This window comes from Bombina bombina, chromosome 9 (genome assembly GCF_027579735.1).
Source record: "Bombina bombina isolate aBomBom1 chromosome 9, aBomBom1.pri, whole genome shotgun sequence".
In the NCBI taxonomy this organism is placed as follows: Eukaryota; Metazoa; Chordata; class Amphibia; order Anura; family Bombinatoridae; genus Bombina; species Bombina bombina.
Genome location: NC_069507.1, coordinates 277,885,880 through 277,904,973, shown reverse-complemented (window position 1 = coordinate 277,904,973; position 19,094 = coordinate 277,885,880). Strand labels below are relative to the sequence as shown.

Genomic DNA, 19,094 nt, shown 5'->3' with positions numbered 1-19,094 from the left:
GGTGTTTTTGCATATGTGTGTAGTGTTAGTGTGTGTGTTGGTGCATATGTGTGTGTAGTGTTAGTGTGTGTGTTGGTGCTTTTGTGTGTAGTATGTTAGTGTGTGTGTTGGTGCATGTGTGTGTAGTGTTAGTTTTTGTGCGTCTATTTGTGCATATGTGTGTAGTGTTAGTGCGTGTGTTGGTGCTTGTGTGTGTAGTGTTAGTGCGTGTGTTGGTGCATATGTGTGTAGTGTTAGTGCATTTGTTGGTGCTAGTGTGTGTAGTGTTAGTGTTTGTGCATGTGTTTGTGCATATGTGTGTAGTGTTAGTGTGTGTGTTGGTGCATGTGTGTGTAGTGTTAATGTTTGTGCATATGTGTGTAGTGTTAGTGTTTGTGCGTGTGTGTGTAGTGTTTGCGCATATGTTTGTGTTAGTATGTGTGTTGATGCATTTGTGTGTAGTGTTAGTGTGTGTGTTGGTGCATGTTTATGTAGTGTTAGTGTGCGTGTGTTGGTGCATGTGTGTTAGCAAATATCTGTGTGTAACAGTATTAGTGATCATGTACATGTCTGTATTTATCTGTGTATACAAAACCATGTGCCTGTGTTTGGGCTTCTCTGACTCATGCAGTATTGGCAGGAAATCACAAATGGGGACAGCACTTGCTATATGAGTGCACAGAGGAGACTTACGAAGTCTCAAATAGCCATATAAAAAGTAACAATAATACAAGAAATAATACAAGAAATACTGACCCTGTGCTATCCTAACCCTGTGCCATACTGACCCTGTGCCATCCTAACCCTTTGCCATACTGACCCTGTGCCCTACTGACCCTGTGCTATCCTAACCCTGTGCCATACTGACCCTGTGCCATCCTAACCCTGTGCCATCCTAACCCTGTGCCCTACTGACCCTGTGCCATACTGACCCTGTGCCATCCTAACCCTGTGTCATCCTAACCCTGTGCCATACTGACCCTGTTCCATCCTAACCCTGTGCCATACTGACCCTGTGCCATCCTAACCCTGTGCCATACTGACCCTGTGCCCTACTGACCCTGTGCTATCCTAACTATGTGCCATACTGACCCTGTGCTATCCTAACCCTGTGCCATACTGACCCTGTGCCATCCTAACCCTGTGCCCTACTGACCCTGTGCCATACTGACCCTGTGCCATCCTAACCCTGTGTCATCCTAACCCTGTGCCATACTGACCCTGTTCCATCCTAACCCTGTACCATACTGACCCTGTGCCATCCTAACCCTGTGCCATACTGACCCTGTGCCATCCTAACCCTGTGCCATACTGACCCTGTGCCATCCTAACCCTGTGCCATACTGATCCTGTGCCATCCTAACCCTGTGCCATCCTAACCCTGTGTTATACTGACCCTGTGCCATACCGACCCTGTGCCATACTGACTCTGTGCCATACTGACCCTGTGCCATACTGACCCTGTGCCATACCGACCCTGTGCCATACTTATTCAAAAAATTATATGCAATTTGCAGACTGTGACAAAATCTACAACATTTCGGATCTAACAATCCTTAATAAGGATCATTAGATCCGAAACATTGTAGATTTTGTGACAGTCTGCAACAAATTGCATATAATTAGAGTGCTTCTGTACACTTGTTTGTTAGATACATATGTTTGAGGCTTTTTGGTGTGAAGCCACGTTTGTGCTATCCTGGTGCTAGAGGTCCTGGACTTATTACCTGTGCCATACTCCCCCTGTGCCATCCTGACTCTGTGGCTGTGCCATATTCACCCTGTGCCATACTGACCCTGTGGCTGTGCCATATTCACCCTGTGCTATCCTGACCCTGTGACTGTGCCATATTCACCCTGTGCCATCCTGACCTTGTGACTGTGCCATATTCACCCTGTGCCATCCTGACCCTGTGAATGTGCCATACTCCCCCTGTGACAAACTCCCCCTGTGCAATCCTGACCCTGTGGCTGTGCCATACTCCCCCTGTGCCATCCTGACCCTGTGCCATACTCCCCCTGTGCTATCCTGACCTTGTGGCTGTGCCATACTCCCTCTGTCACTGTGCCATACTGACTCTGTGCCATCCTGATCCTGTGGCTGTGCCATACTCCCCATGTGCCATCCTGAACTTGTGGCTGTGCCATACTCCCCCTGTGCCATCCTGACCCTGTGGCTGTGCCATACTCCCCCTGTGCCATCCTGACCTTGTGGCTGTGCCATACTCCCCCTGTGCCATCCTGACCCTGTGGCTGTGCCATACTCCCCCTGTGCCATCCTGACCTTGTGGCTGTGCTATACTCCCCCTGTGCCATCCTGACCTTGTGGCTGTGCCATACTCCCCCTGTGCCATCCTGACCCTGTGGCTGTGCCATACTCCCCCTGTGCCATCCTGACCTTGTGGCTGTGCCATACTCCCTCTGTCACTGTGCCATACTGACTCTGTGGCTGTGCCATACTCCCCCTGTGCCATCCTGACCTTGTGGCTGTGCCATACTCCCTCTGTCACTGTGCCATACTGACTCTGTGGCTGTGCCATACTCCCCCTGTGCCATCCTGACCTTGTGGCTGTGCCATACTCCCTCTGTCACTGTGCCATACTGACTCTGTGGCTGTGCCATACTCCCCCTGTGCCATCCTGACCTTGTGGCTGTGCCATACTCCCTCTGTGCCATACTGACTCTGTGCCATCCTGACCCTGTGGCTGTGCCATACTCTCCCTGTGCCATACTCACCCTCTCTAGTAACCTGGCTCCCTTCAGCTCTGACACTGCAGTCAGCTGATCTCGGTATGAAACTTTTTTATCTGATTTTCTGATTTAATCTCTATTCCAGATCAGAGCTAGAGGGCGGACCCTGGGAGTTTTTTGTGGGAGCCGACCTCCACCTCAGATAATGACCGGCAGCAACGAGGTGGATATAATATTTCAGACAGACAATGGGGGAGAAAACAGAGGCTGGAGATTACACTACTCAGAGGATGGTGAGTTACGCACCTACACTGTACAGTAACATAACACACTCACTCACATGGTCATACAGTGTCTAGTTATGCACTCACCTGCTTATGCACCTACACTGTACGGTAACATAACACAGTCACTCACATGGTCATACAGTGTCTAGTCATGCACTCACCTGCTTATGCACCTACACTGTACAGTAATATAACACACTCACTCACATGGTCATACAGTGTCTAGTCATGCACTCACCTGCTTATGCACCTACACTGTACAGTAATATAACACACTCACTCACATGGTCATACAGTGTCTAGTCATGCACTCACCTGCTTATGCACCTACACTGTACAGTAACATAACACACTCACTCACATGGTCATACAGTGTCTAGTTATGCACTCACCTGCTTATGCACCTACACTGTACAGTAACATAACACACTCACTCACATGGTCATACAGTGTCTAGTTATGCACTCACCTGCTTATGCACCTACACTGTACAGTAACATAACACACTCACTCACATGGTCATACAGTGTCTAGTTATGCACTCACCTGCTTATGCACCTACACTGTACAGTAACATAACACACTCACTCACATGGTCATACAGTGTCTAGTTATGCACTCACCTGCTTATGCACCTACACTGTACAGTAACATAACACACTCACTCACATGGTCATACAGTGTCTAGTTATGCACTCACCTGCTTATGCACCTACACTGTACAGTAATATAACACACTCACTCACATGGTCATACAGTGTTTAGTCATGCACTCACCTGCTTATGCACCTACAATGTACAGTAACATAACACACTCACTAACATGGTCATACAGTGTCTAGTCATGCACTCACCTGCTTATGCACCTACACTGTACAGTTACATAACACAGTCACTCACATGGTCATACAGTGTCTAGTTATGCACTCACCTGCTTATGCACCTAAACTGTACAGTTACATAACACACTCACTCACATGGTCATACAGCGTCTAGTCATACACTCACCTGCTTATGCACCTACACTGTACACTTATATAACACACTCACTCACATGGTCATATAGTGTCTAGACATGCACTCACCTGCTTATGCACCTACACTGTACAGTAATATAACACACTCACTCACATGGTCATACAGTGTCTAGTCATACACTCACCTGCTTATGCACCTACACTGTACACTTATATAACACACTCACTCACATGGTCATATAGTGTCTAGACATGCACTCACCTGCTTATGCACCTACACTGTACACTTATATAACACACTCACTCACATGGTCATAAAGTGTCTAGACATGCACTCACCTGCTTATGCACCTACACTGTACACTTATATAACACACTCACTCACATGGTCATATAGTGTCTAGACATGCACTCACCTGCTTATACACCTACACTGTACAGTAATATAACACACTCACTCACATGGTCATACAGTGTCTAGTCATACACTCACCTGCTTATGCACCTACACTGTACACTTATATAACACACTCACTCACATGGTCATACAGTGTCTAGTCATGCACTCACCTGCTTATGCACCTACATTGTACAGTTACATAACACAATCACTCACAGGGTCATACAGTGTCTAGACATGCACTCACCTGCTTATGCACCTACACTGTACACTTATATAACACAGTCACTCACATGGTCATACAGTGTCTAGTCATGCACTCACCTGCTTATGCACCTACATTGTACAGTTACATAACACAATCACTCACAGGGTCATACAGTGTCTAGTCATGCACTCACCTGCTTATGCACCTACACTATACAGTAACATAACACACTCACTCACATGGTCATAGAGTGTCTAGTCATGCACTCACCTGCTTATGCACCTACACTGTACAGTAACATAACACAGTCACTCACATGGTCATACAGTGTCTAGTTATGCACTCACCTGCTTATGCACCTACACTGTACAGTAACATAACACACTCACTCACATGGTCATACAGTGTCTAGTTATGCACTCACCTGCTTATGCACCTACACTGTACAGTAACATAACACACTCACTCACATGGTCATACAGTGTCTAGCTATGCACTCACCTGCTTATGCACCTACACTGTACAGTAACATAACACACTCACTCACATGGTCATACAGTGTCTAGTTATGCACTCACCTGCTTATGCACCTACACTGAACAGTAACATAACACACTCACTCACATGGTCATACAGTGTCTAGTCATGCACTCACCTGCTTATGCACCTACACTGTACAGTAACATAACACAGTCACTCACATGGTCATACAGTGTCTAGTCATGCACTCACCTGCTTATGCACCTACACTGTACAGTAACATAACACAGTCACTCACATGGTCATACAGTGTCTAGTCATGCACTCACCTGCTTATGCACCTACACTGTACAGTAACATAACATAGTCACTCACATGGTCATACAGTGTCTAGTCATGCACTCACCTGCTTATGCACCTACACTATACAGTAACATAACACACTCACTCACATGGTCATACAGTGTCTAGTCATACACTCACCTGCTTATGCACCTACACTGTACAGTAACATAACACACTCACTCACATGGTCATACAGTGTCTAGTCATACACTCACATGGTTATGCACCTACACTGTACAGTAACATAACACACTCACTCACATGGTCATACAGTGTCTAGTTATGCACTCACCTGCTTATGCACCTACACTGTACAGTAACATAACACAGTCACTCACATGGTCATACAGTGTCTAGTCATGCACTCACCTGCTTATGCACCTACACTGTACAGTAACATAACACACTCACTCACATGGTCATACAGTGTCTAGTCATACACTCAACTGCTTATGCACCTACACTGTACAGTAACATAACACACTCACTCACATGGTCATACAGTGTCTAGTCATGCACTCACCTGCTTATGCACCTACACTGTACAGTTACATAATACACTCACTCACATGGTCATACAGTGTCTAGTCATACACTCACATGCTTATGCACCTACACTGTACAGTAACATAACACACTCACTCACATGGTCATACAGTGTCTAGTCATGCACTCACCTGCTTATGCACCTACACTGTACAGTAATATAACACACTCACTCACATGGTCATACAGTGTCTAGTCATGCACTCACCTGCTTATGCACCTACACTGTACAGTTACATAACACAGTCACTCACATGGTCATACAGTGTCTAGTCATGCACTCACCTGCTTATGCACCTACACTGTACAGTAACATAACATAGTCACTCACATGGTCATACAGTGTCTAGTCATGCACTCACCTGCTTATGCACCTACACTGTACAGTAACATAACACAGTCACTCACATGGTCATACAGTGTCTAGTTATGCACTCACTTGCTTATGCACCTACATTGTACAGTAACATAACACACTCACTCACATGGTCATACAGTGTCTAGTTATGCACTTACCTGCTTATGCACCTACACTGTACAGTTACATAACACAGTCACTCACATGGTCATACAGTGTCTAGTCATGCACTCACCTGCTTATGCACCTACACTGTACAGTAACATAACACACTCACTCACATGGTCATACAGTGTCTAGTCATGCACTCACCTGCTTATGCAACTACACTGTACAGTAACATAACACACTCACTCACATGGTCATACAGTGTCTAGTCATACACTCACCTGCTTATGCACCTACACTGTACAGTAACATAACACACTAACTCACATGGTCATACAGTGTCTAGTTATGCACTCACCTGCTTATGCACCTACACTGTACAGTAACATAACACAGTCACTCACATGGTCATACAGTGTCTAGTCATACACTCACCTGCTTATGCACCTACACTGTACAGTAACATAACACACTCACTCACATGGTCATACAGTGTCTAGTTATGCACTCACCTGCTTATGCACCTACACTGTACAGTAACATAACACACTCACTCACATGGTCATACAGTGTCTAGTCATGCACTCACCTGCTTATGCACCTACACTGTACAGTAACATAACACACTCACTCACATGGTCATACAGTGTCTAGTCATGCACTCACCTGCTTATGCACCTACACTGTACAGTAATGTAACACACTCACTCACATGGTCATACAGTGTCTAGTTATGCACTCACCTGCTTATGCACCTACACTGTACAGTAACATAACACATTCACTCACATGGTCATACAGTGTCTAGTCATGCACTCACCTGCTTATGCACCTACACTGTACAGTAACATAACACACTCACTCACATGGTCATACAGTGTCTAGTCATGCACTCACCTGCTTATGCACCTACACTGTACAGTAACATAACACACTCACTCACATGGTCATACTGTGTCTAGTCATGCACTCACATGCTTATGCACCTACACTGTACAGTTACATAACACACTCACTCACATGGTCATATAGTGTCTAGTTATGCACTCACCTGCTTATGCACCTACACTGTACAGTAACATAACACAGTCACTCACATGGTCATACAGTGTCTAGTTATGCACTCACCTGCTTATGCACCTACACTGTACAGTAACATAACACACTCACTCACATGGTCATACTGTGTCTAGTCATGCACTCACATGCTTATGCACCTACACTGTACAGTTACATAACACACTCACTCACATGGTCATACAGTGTCTAGTCATGCACTCACCTGCTTATGCACCTACACTGTACAGTAACATAACACACTCACTCACATGGTCACACAGTGTCTAGTTATGCACTTACCTGCTTATGCACCTACACTGTACAGTTACATAATACACTCACTCACATGGTCATACAGTGTCTAGTTATGCACTCACCTGCTTATGCACCTACACTGTACGGTAACATAACACACTCACTCACATGGTCATACAGTGTCTAGTCATGCACTCACCTGCTTATGCACCTACACTGTACAGTTACATAATACACTCACTCACATGGTCATACAGTGTCTAGTCATGCACTCACCTGCTTATGCACCTACACTGTACAGTAACATAACACACTCACTCACATGGTCATACAGTGTCTAGTCATGCACTCACCTGCTTATGCACCTACATTGTACAGTAACATAACACAGTCACTCACATGGTCATACAGTGTCTAGTCATGCACTCACCTGCTTATGCACCTACACTGTACGGTAACATAACACACTCACTCACATGGTCATACAGTGTCTAGTCATGCACTCACCTGCTTATGCACCTAAACTGTACAGTAATATAACACACTCACTCACATGGTCATACAGTGTTTAGTCATGCACTCACCTGCTTATGCACCTACACTGTACAGTAACATAACACACTCACTCACATGGTCACACAGTGTCTAGTTATGCACTCACCTGATTATGCACCTACACTGTACAGTTACATAACACACTCACTCACATGGTCATACAGTGTCTAGTTATGCACTCACCTGCTTATGCCCCTACACTGTACAGTTACATAACTCACATGGTCATACAGTGTCTAGTCATGCACTCACATGCTTATGCACCTACACTGTACAGTTACATAATACACTCACTCACATGGTCATACAGTGTCTAGTCATACACTCACCTGCTTATGCACCTACACTGTACAGTAACATAACACACTCACTCATATGGTCATACAGTGTCTAGTCATGCACTCACCTGCTTATGCACCTACACTGTACAGTAACATAACACACTCACTCACATGGTCATACAGTGTCTAGTCATGCACTCACCTGCTTATGCACCTACACTGTACAGTAACATAACACACTCACTCACATGGTCATACGGTGTCTAGTTATGCACTCACCTGCTTATGCACCTACACTGTACAGTTACATAACACACTCACTCACATGGTCATACATTGTCTAGTCATGCACTCACCTGCTTATGCACCTACACTGTACAGTAACATAACATAGTCACTCACATGGTCATACAGTGTCTAGTCATGCACTCACCTGCTTATGCACCTACATTGTACAGTAACATAACACAGTCACTCACATGGTCATACAGTGTCTAGTCATGCACTCACCTGCTTATGCACCTACACTGTACAGTAACATAACATAGTCACTCACATGGTCATACAGTGTCTAGTTATGCACTCACCTGCTTATGCACCTACACTGTACAGAAATATAACACACTCACTCACATGGTCATACAGTGTCTAGTTATGCACTCACCTGCTTATGAACCTACACTGAACAGTAACATAACACACTCACTCACATGGTCATACAGTGTCTAGTTATGCACTCACCTGCTTATGCACCTACACTGTACAGTAACATAGCACACTCACTCACATGGTCATATAGTGTCTAGTTATGCACTCACCTGCTTATGCACCTACACTGTACAGTTACATAATACACTCACTCACATGGTCATACAGTGTCTAGTCATGCACTCACATGCTTATGCACCTACACTGTACAGTAATATAACACACTCACTCACATGGTCATACAGTGTCTAGTCATGCACTCACCTGCTTATGCACGTACATTGTACAGTAACATAACACACTCACTCACATGGTCATACGGTGTCTAGTCATGCACTCACATGCTTATGCACCTACACTGTACACTTATATAACACACTCACTCACATGGTCATACGGTGTCTAGTCATGCACTCACATGCTTATGCACCTACACTGTACAGTAACATAACACACTCACTCACATGGTCATACAGTGTCTAGTCATGCACTCACCTGCTTATGCACCTACACTGTACAGTAACATAACACACTCACTCACATGGTCATACAGTGTCTAGTCATGCACTCACCTGCTTATGCACCTACACTGTACAGTAATATAACACACTCACTCACATGGTCATACAGTGTCTAGTTATGCACTCACCTGCTTATGCACCTACACTGTACAGTAACATAACACACTCACTCACATGGTCATACAGTGTCTAGTTATGCACTCACCTGCTTATGCACCTACACTGTACAGTAACATAACACAGTCACTCACATGGTCATACAGTGTCTAGTCATGCACTCACCTGCTTATGCACCTACACTGTACAGTAATATAACACACTCACTCACATGGTCATATAGTGTCTAGTCATGCACTCACCTGCTTATGCACCTACATCGTACAGTAATATAACACACTCACTCACATGGTCATACAGTGTCTAGTCATGCACTCACCTGCTTATGCACCTACACTGTACAGTTACATAACACACTCACTCACATGGTCATACAGTGTCTAGTCATGCACTCACCTGCTTATGCACCTACACTGTACAGTAACATAACACACTCACTCACATGGTCATACAGTGTCTAGTCATGCACTCACATGCTTATGCACCTACACTGTACAGTAACATAACACACTCACTCACATGGTCATACAGTGTCTAGTCATGCACTCACCTGCTTATGCACCTACACTGTACAGTAACATAACACACTCACTCACATGGTCATACAGTGTCTAGTCATGCACTCACCTGCTTACTCACCTACACTATACAGTAACATAACACACTCACTCACATGGTCATACAGTGTCTAGTCATGCACTCACCTGCTTATGCACCTACACTGTACAGTTACATAACACACTCACTCACATGGTCATACAGTGTCTAGTTATGCACTCACCTGCTTATGCACCTACACTGTACAGTAACATAACACACTCACTCACATGGTCATACAGTGTCTAGTCATGCACTCACCTGCTTATGCACCTACACTGTACAGTTACATAACACACTCACTCACATGGTCATAAAGTGTCTAGTCATGCACTCACCTGCTTATGCACCTACACTGTACAGTAACATAACACACTCACTCACATGGTCATACAGTGTCTAGTCATGCACTCACCTGCTTATGCACCTACACTGTACAGTTACATAACACACTCACTCACATGGTCATACAGTGTCTAGTTATGCACTCACCTGCTTATGCACCTACACTGTACAGTAACATAACACAGTCACTCACATGGTCATACAGTGTCTAGTTATGCACTCACCTGCTTATGCACCTACACTGTACAGTAACATAACACAGTCACTCACATGGTCATACAGTGTCTAGTCATACACTCACCTGCTTATGCACCTACATTGTACAGTTACATAACACACTCACTCACATGGTCATACAGTGTCTAGTCATGCACTCACCTGCTTATGCACCTACATTGTACAGTTACATAACACACTCACTCACATGGTCATACAGTGTCTAGTCATGCACTCACCTGCTTATGCACCTACATTGTACAGTTACATAACACACTCACTCACATGGTCATACAGTGTCTAGTCATGCACTCACCTGCTTATGCACCTACACTGTACAGTTACATAACACAATCACTCACATGGTCATACAGTGTCTAGTTATGCACTCATCTGCTTATGCACCTACACTGTACAGTAATATAACACACTCACTCACATGGTCATACAGTGTCTAGTTATGCACTCACCTGCTTATGCACCTACACTGTACAGTAACGTAACACACTCACTCACATGGTCATACAGTGTCTAGTTATGCACTCACCTGCTTATGCACCTACACTGTACAGTAACATAACACACTCACTCACATGGTCATACAGTGTCTAGTTATGCACTCACCTGCTTATGCACCTACACTGTACAGTAACATAACACAGTCACTCACATGGTCATACAGTGTCTAGTTATGCACTCACCTGCTTATGCACCTACACTGTACAGTAATATAACACACTCACTCACATGGTCATATAGTGTCTAGTCATGCACTCACCTGCTTATGCACCTACACCGTACAGTAATATAACACACTCACTCACATGGTCATACAGTGTCTAGTCATGCACTCACCTGCTTATGCACCTACACTGTACAGTTACATAACACACTCACTCACATGGTCATACAGTGTCTAGTCATGCACTCACCTGCTTATGCACCTACACTGTACAGTAACATAACACAGTCACTCACATGGTCATACAGTGTCTAGTCATGCACTCACATGCTTATGCACCTACACTGTACAGTAACATAACACACTCACTCACATGGTCATACAGTGTCTAGTCATGCACTCACCTGCTTATGCACCTACACTGTACAGTAACATAACACACTCACTCACATGGTCATACAGTGTCTAGTCATGCACTCACCTGCTTATGCACCTACACTGTACAGTAACATAACACACTCACTCACATGGTCATACAGTGTCTAGTCATGCACTCACCTGCTTATGCACCTACACTGTACAGTTACATAACACACTCACTCACATGGTCATACAGTGTCTAGTTATGCACTCACCTGCTTATGCACCTACACTGTACAGTAACATAACACACTCACTCACATGGTCATACAGTGTCTAGTCATGCACTCACCTGCTTATGCACCTACACTGTACAGTTACATAACACACTCACTCACATGGTCATAAAGTGTCTAGTCATGCACTCACCTGCTTATGCACCTACACTGTACAGTAACATAACACACTCACTCACATGGTCATACTGTGTCTAGTCATGCACTCACCTGCTTATGCACCTACACTGTACAGTTACATAACACACTCACTCACATGGTCATACAGTGTCTAGTTATGCACTCACCTGCTTATGCACCTACACTGTACAGTAACATAACACAGTCACTCACATGGTCATACAGTGTCTAGTTATGCACTCACCTGCTTATGCACCTACACTGTACAGTAACATAACACAGTCACTCACATGGTCATACAGTGTCTAGTCATACACTCACCTGCTTATGCACCTACATTGTACAGTTACATAACACACTCACTCACATGGTCATACAGTGTCTAGTCATGCACTCACCTGCTTATGCACCTACATTGTACAGTTACATAACACACTCACTCACATGGTCATACAGTGTCTAGTTATGCACTCATCTGCTTATGCACCTACACTATACAGTAATATAACACACTCACTCACATGGTCATACAGTGTCTAGTCATGCACTCACCTGCTTATGCACCTACACTGTACAGTAACATAACACACTCACTCACATGGTCATACAGTGACTAGTCATACACTCACCTGCTTATGCACCTACACTGTACAGTAACATAACACACTCACTCACATGGTCATACAGTGTCTAGTTATGCACTCACCTGCTTATGCACCTACACTGTACAGTAACATAACACAGTCACTCACATGGTCATACAGTGTCTAGTTATGCACTCACCTGCTTATGCACCTACACTGTACAGTAACATAACACAGTCACTTACATGGTCATACAGTGTCTAGTTATGCACTCACCTGCTTATGCACCTACACTGTACAGTAACATAACACAGTCACTCACATGGTCATACAGTGTCTAGTTATGCACTTACCTGCTTATGCACCTACACTGTACAGTAACATAACACACTCACTCACATGGTCATACAGTGTCTAGTCATGCACTCACCTGCTTATGCACCTACATTGTACAGTTACATAACACACTCACTCACATGGTCATACAGTGTCTAGTTATGCACTCACCTGCTTATGCACCTACACTATACAGTAATATAACACACTCACTCACATGGTCATACAGTGTCTAGTTATGCACTCACCTGCTTATGCACCTACACTGTACAGTAACATAACACAGTCACTCACATGGTCATACAGTGTCTAGTTATGCACTCACATGCTTATGCACCTACACTGTACAGTAACATAACACAGTCACTCACATGGTCATACAGTGTCTAGTTATGCACTCACCTGCTTATGCACCTACACTGTACAGTAACATAACACAGTCACTCACATGGTCATACAGTGTCTAGTTATGCACTTACCTGCTTATGCACCTACACTGTACAGTAACATAACACACTCACTCACATGGTCATACAGTGTCTAGTCATTTACTCACCTGCTTATGCACCTACACTGTACAGTAACATAACACACTCACTCACATGGTCATACAGTGTCTAGTGATGCACTCACCTGCTTATGCACCTACACTGTACAGTAACATAACACACTCACTCACATGGTCATACTGTGTCTAGTTATGCACTCACCTGCTTATGCACCTACACTGTACAGTAACATAACACACTCACTCACATGGTCATACAGTGTCTAGTCATGCACTCACCTGCTTATGCACCTACACTGTACAGTTACATAACACACTCACTCACATGGTCATACAGTGTCTAGTTATGCACTCACCTGCTTATGCACCTACACTGTACAGTAACATAACACAGTCACTCACATGGTCATACAGTGTCTAGTTATGCACTCACCTGCTTATGCACCTACACTGTACAGTAACATAACACAGTCACTCACATGGTCATACAGTGTCTAGTTATGCACTTACCTGCTTATGCACCTACACTGTACAGTAACATAACACACTCACTCACATGGTCATACAGTGTCTAGTCATGCACTCACCTGCTTATGCACCTACATTGCACAGTTACATAACACACTCACTCACATGGTCATACAGTGTCTAGTTATGCACTCACCTGCTTATGCACCTACACTATACAGTAATATAACACACTCACTCACATGGTCATACAGTGTCTAGTTATGCACTCACCTGCTTATGCACCTACACTGTACAGTAACATAACACAGTCACTCACATGGTCATACAGTGTCTAGTTATGCACTCACCTGCTTATGCACCTACACTGTACAGTAACATAACACAGTCACTCACATGGTCATACAGTGTCTAGTTATGCACTTACCTGCTTATGCACCTACACTGTACAGTAACATAACACACTCACTCACATGGTCATACAGTGTCTAGTCATGCACTCACCTGCTTATGCACCTACACTGTACAGTAACATAACACACTCACTCACATGGTCATACTGTGTCTAGTTATGCACTCACCTGCTTATGCACCTACACTGTACAGTAACATAACACACTCACTCACATGGTCATACAGTGTCTAGTCATGCACTCACCTGCTTATGCACCTACACTGTACAGTTACATAACACACTCACTCACATGGTCATACAGTGTCTAGTCATGCACTCACATGCTTATGCACCTACACTGTACAGTTACATAACACACTCACTCATATGGTCATACAGTGTCTAGTTATGCACTCACCTGCTTATGCACCTACACTGTACAGTAACATAACACACTCACTCACATGGTCATACTGTGTCTAGTCATGCACTCACATGCCTATGCACCTACACTGTACAGTAACATAACACACTCACTCACATGGTCATACTGTGTCTAGTCATGCACTCACCTGCTTATGCACCTACACTGTACAGTAACATAACACACTCACTCACATGGTCATACTGTGTCTAGTCATGCACTCACCTGCTTATGCACCTACACTGTACAGTAACATAACACACTCACTCACATGGTCATACTGTGTCTAGTCATGCACTCACATGCCTATGCACCTACACTGTACAGTAACATAACACACTCACTCACATGGTCATACAGTGTCTAGTCATACACTCACCTGCTTATGCACCTACACTGTACAGTTACATAACACACTCACTCACATGGTCATACAGTGTCTAGTTATGCACTTACCTGCTTATGCACCTACACTGTACAGTAACATAACACACTCACTCACATGGTCATACTGTGTCTAGTCATGCACTCACCTGCTTATGCACCTACACTGTACAGTAACATAACACACTCACTCACATGGTCATACAGTGTCTAGTCATACACTCACCTGCTTATGCACCTACACTGTACAGTAACATAACACACTCACTCACATGGTCATACAGTGTTTAGTCATGCACTCACCTGCTTATGCACCTACACTGTACAGTAATATAACACACTCACTCACATGGTCATACTGTGTCTAGTCATGCACTCACATGCTTATGCACCTACACTGTACAGTTACATAATACACTCACTCACATGGTCATACAGTGTCTAGTTATGCACTCACCTGCTTATGCACCTACACTGTACAGTAACATAACACACTCACTCACATGGTCATACTGTGTCTAGTTATGCACTCACCTGCTTATGCATCTACACTGTACAGTAACATAACACACTCACTCACATGGTCATACAGTGTCTAGTCATACACTCACCTGCTTATGCACCTACACTGTACAGTAACATAACACACTCACTCACATGGTCATACAGTGTCTAGTCATACACTCACCTGCTTATGCACCTACACTGTACAGTAACATAACACAGTCACTCACATGGTCATACAGTGTCTAGTCATACACTCACCTGCTTAAGCACCTACACTGTACACTTATATAACACACTCACTCACATGGTCATACAGTGTCTAGTTATGCACTTACCTGCTTATGCACCTACATTGTACAGTTACATAACACAATCACTCACATGGTCATACAGTGTCTAGTCATGCACTCACCTGCTTATGCACCTACACTGTACAGTAACATAACACACTCACTCACATGGTCATACAGTGTCTAGTCATGCACTCACCTGCTTATGCACCTACACTGTACAGTAACATAACACACTCACTCACATGGTCATACAGTGTCTAGTTATGCACTCACCTGCTTATGCACCTACACTGTACAGTAACATAACACACTCACTCACATGGTCATACAGTGTCTAGTCATGCACTCACCTGCTTATGCACCTACACTGTACAGTAATATAACACACTCACTCACATGGTCATACAGTGTCTAGTTATGCACTTACCTGCTTATGCACCTACACTGTACAGTAACATAACACAGTCACTCACATGGTCATACAGTGTCTAGTCATGCACTCACCTGCTTATGCACCTACACTGTACAGTAACATAACACAGTCACTCACATGGTCATACAGTGTCTAGTCATACACTCACCTGCTTATGCACCTACACTGTACAGTAATATAACACACTCACTCACATGGTCATACAGTGTCTAGTCATGCACTCACCTGCTTATGCACCTACACTGTACAGTAACATAACACACTCACTCACATGGTCATACAGTGTCTAGTCATGCACTCACCTGCTTATGCACCTACACTGTACAGTAACATAACACAGTCACTCACATGGTCATACAGTGTCTAGTTATGCACTCACCTGCTTATGCACCTACACTGTACAGTAATATAACACACTCACTCACATGGTCATACAGTGTCTAGTTATGCACTCACATGCTTATGCACCTACACTGTACAGTTACATAATACACTCACTCACATGGTCATACAGTGTCTAGTCATGCACTCACCTACTTATGCACCTACACTGTACGGTAACATAACACACTCACTCACATGGTCATACAGTGTCTAGTCATGCACTCACCTGCTTATGCACCTACACTGTACGGTAACATAACACACTCACTCACATGGTTATACAGTGTCTAGTTATGCACTCACCTGCTTATGCACCTACACTGTACAGTAACATAACACACTCACTCACATGGTCATACAGTGTCTAGTTATGCACTTTATATACATAAATACACACACACACTCAGGTCTCCCTCTATGTTCCCAGCCATCCCGTGCCCGGTACCCGCTATGCCATATGCTGTCTTGGAGCCCCAGAAGGACAGATACGTGTTCAGAGATGTTATTGTAATAACGTGCAAAACAGGGTTCGAAATCATGCAGGATAAGGTAAGGGGAGAATGAGGAGATAAACTCTTGTTACACAGAGTAAAGCTAGCTACACCTCTCATTCTACTATATTCACTAAGTATACTCTCCAGCCTCACCATGAATCAGTTACATAAAATAACATATGGACAAATGAGACTAGAGGGAGCTTTAGTGAATCTGTTCCATAGAATAACATAGGGACAAGAGAGGCTGGAGGGAAGGTTAGTGAACCAGTTACATAGAATAATATAGGGACAGGTGAGGCTGGAGAGAGCTTTTGTGAATCAGTTACATAGAATAACATAGGGACAGGTGAGGCTGGAGGGAGCTTTAATGAATCAGTTACACAGAATAATATAGGGACAGGTAAGGCTGGATGGAGCTTTAGTGAATCAGTTACATAGAATAACATAGGGACAGGTGAGACTAGAGAGAGCTTTAGTGAATCAGTTACATAGAATAACATAGGGACAGGTGAGGCTGGAGGGAGCTTTAGTGAATCAGTTACCTAGAATAACATAGAGACAGGTGAGGCTGAATGGAGTTTTAGTGAATCAGTTACATAGAATAACAAAGAGACAGGTGAGGCTGGAGGGAGCTTTAGTGAATCAGTTACATAAAATAAAATAGGGACAGGTGAGGCTAGAGGGAGGCTTAGTGAATCAGTTACATTGAATAACAAAGGGACAGGTGAGGCTGGAGGGAGCTTTAGTGAATCAGGTACATAGAATAACATAGGGACAGTTGAGGCTGGAGGGAGCTTTAGTGAATCAGTTACATAGAATAACATAGGGACAGGTGAGGCTGGAGGGAGCTTTAGTGAATCAGGTACATAGAATAACATAGGGACAGTTGAGGCTGGAGGGAGCTTTAGTGAATCAGTTACATAGAATAACATAGGGACAGGTGAGGCTGGAAGGAGCTTTAGTGAATCAGTTACATAGAATAACATAGGGACAGGTGAGGCTGGAGGGAGCTTTAGTGAATCAGTTACATAGAATAAAATAGGGACAGGTGAGGTTGGAGGGAACTTTAGTGAATCAGTTGCATAAAATAACATAGGAACAGGTGAGACTGGAGAGAGCTTTAGTGAATCAGATACATAGAATAACATAGGGACAGGTGTGGCTGGAGGGAGCTTTAGTGAATCAGATACATAGAATAACATAGGGACAGGTGAGGCTGGAGGGAGCTTTAGTAAATCAGTTACATAAAATAACATAGGGATAGGTGAGGCTGGAGGGAGCTTTAGTGAATCAGTTACAAAAAATAAAATAGGGACAGGTGAGGCTGGAGGGAGCTTTAGTGAATCAGTTACCTAGAATAACAAAGAGACAGGTGAGGCTGAATGGAGCTT

The 19,094-nt window shown here is 43.9% G+C and overlaps 1 protein-coding gene across 2 annotated transcripts in view; it reads left to right on the top strand.

The window, feature by feature from the left end:
- C1S (complement C1s) overlaps positions 1–19,094 on the top strand; it is a 164,265-nt gene that overhangs the window by 91,317 nt on the left and 53,854 nt on the right. For both annotated transcript variants that reach the window (XM_053692820.1, XM_053692819.1), the window contains 2 exons: positions 2,816–2,963; positions 17,634–17,755. In XM_053692820.1, coding sequence (XP_053548795.1) covers positions 2,816–2,963; positions 17,634–17,755 — 270 coding nt within the window. The remainder of the gene's footprint in view (positions 1–2,815; positions 2,964–17,633; positions 17,756–19,094) is intronic.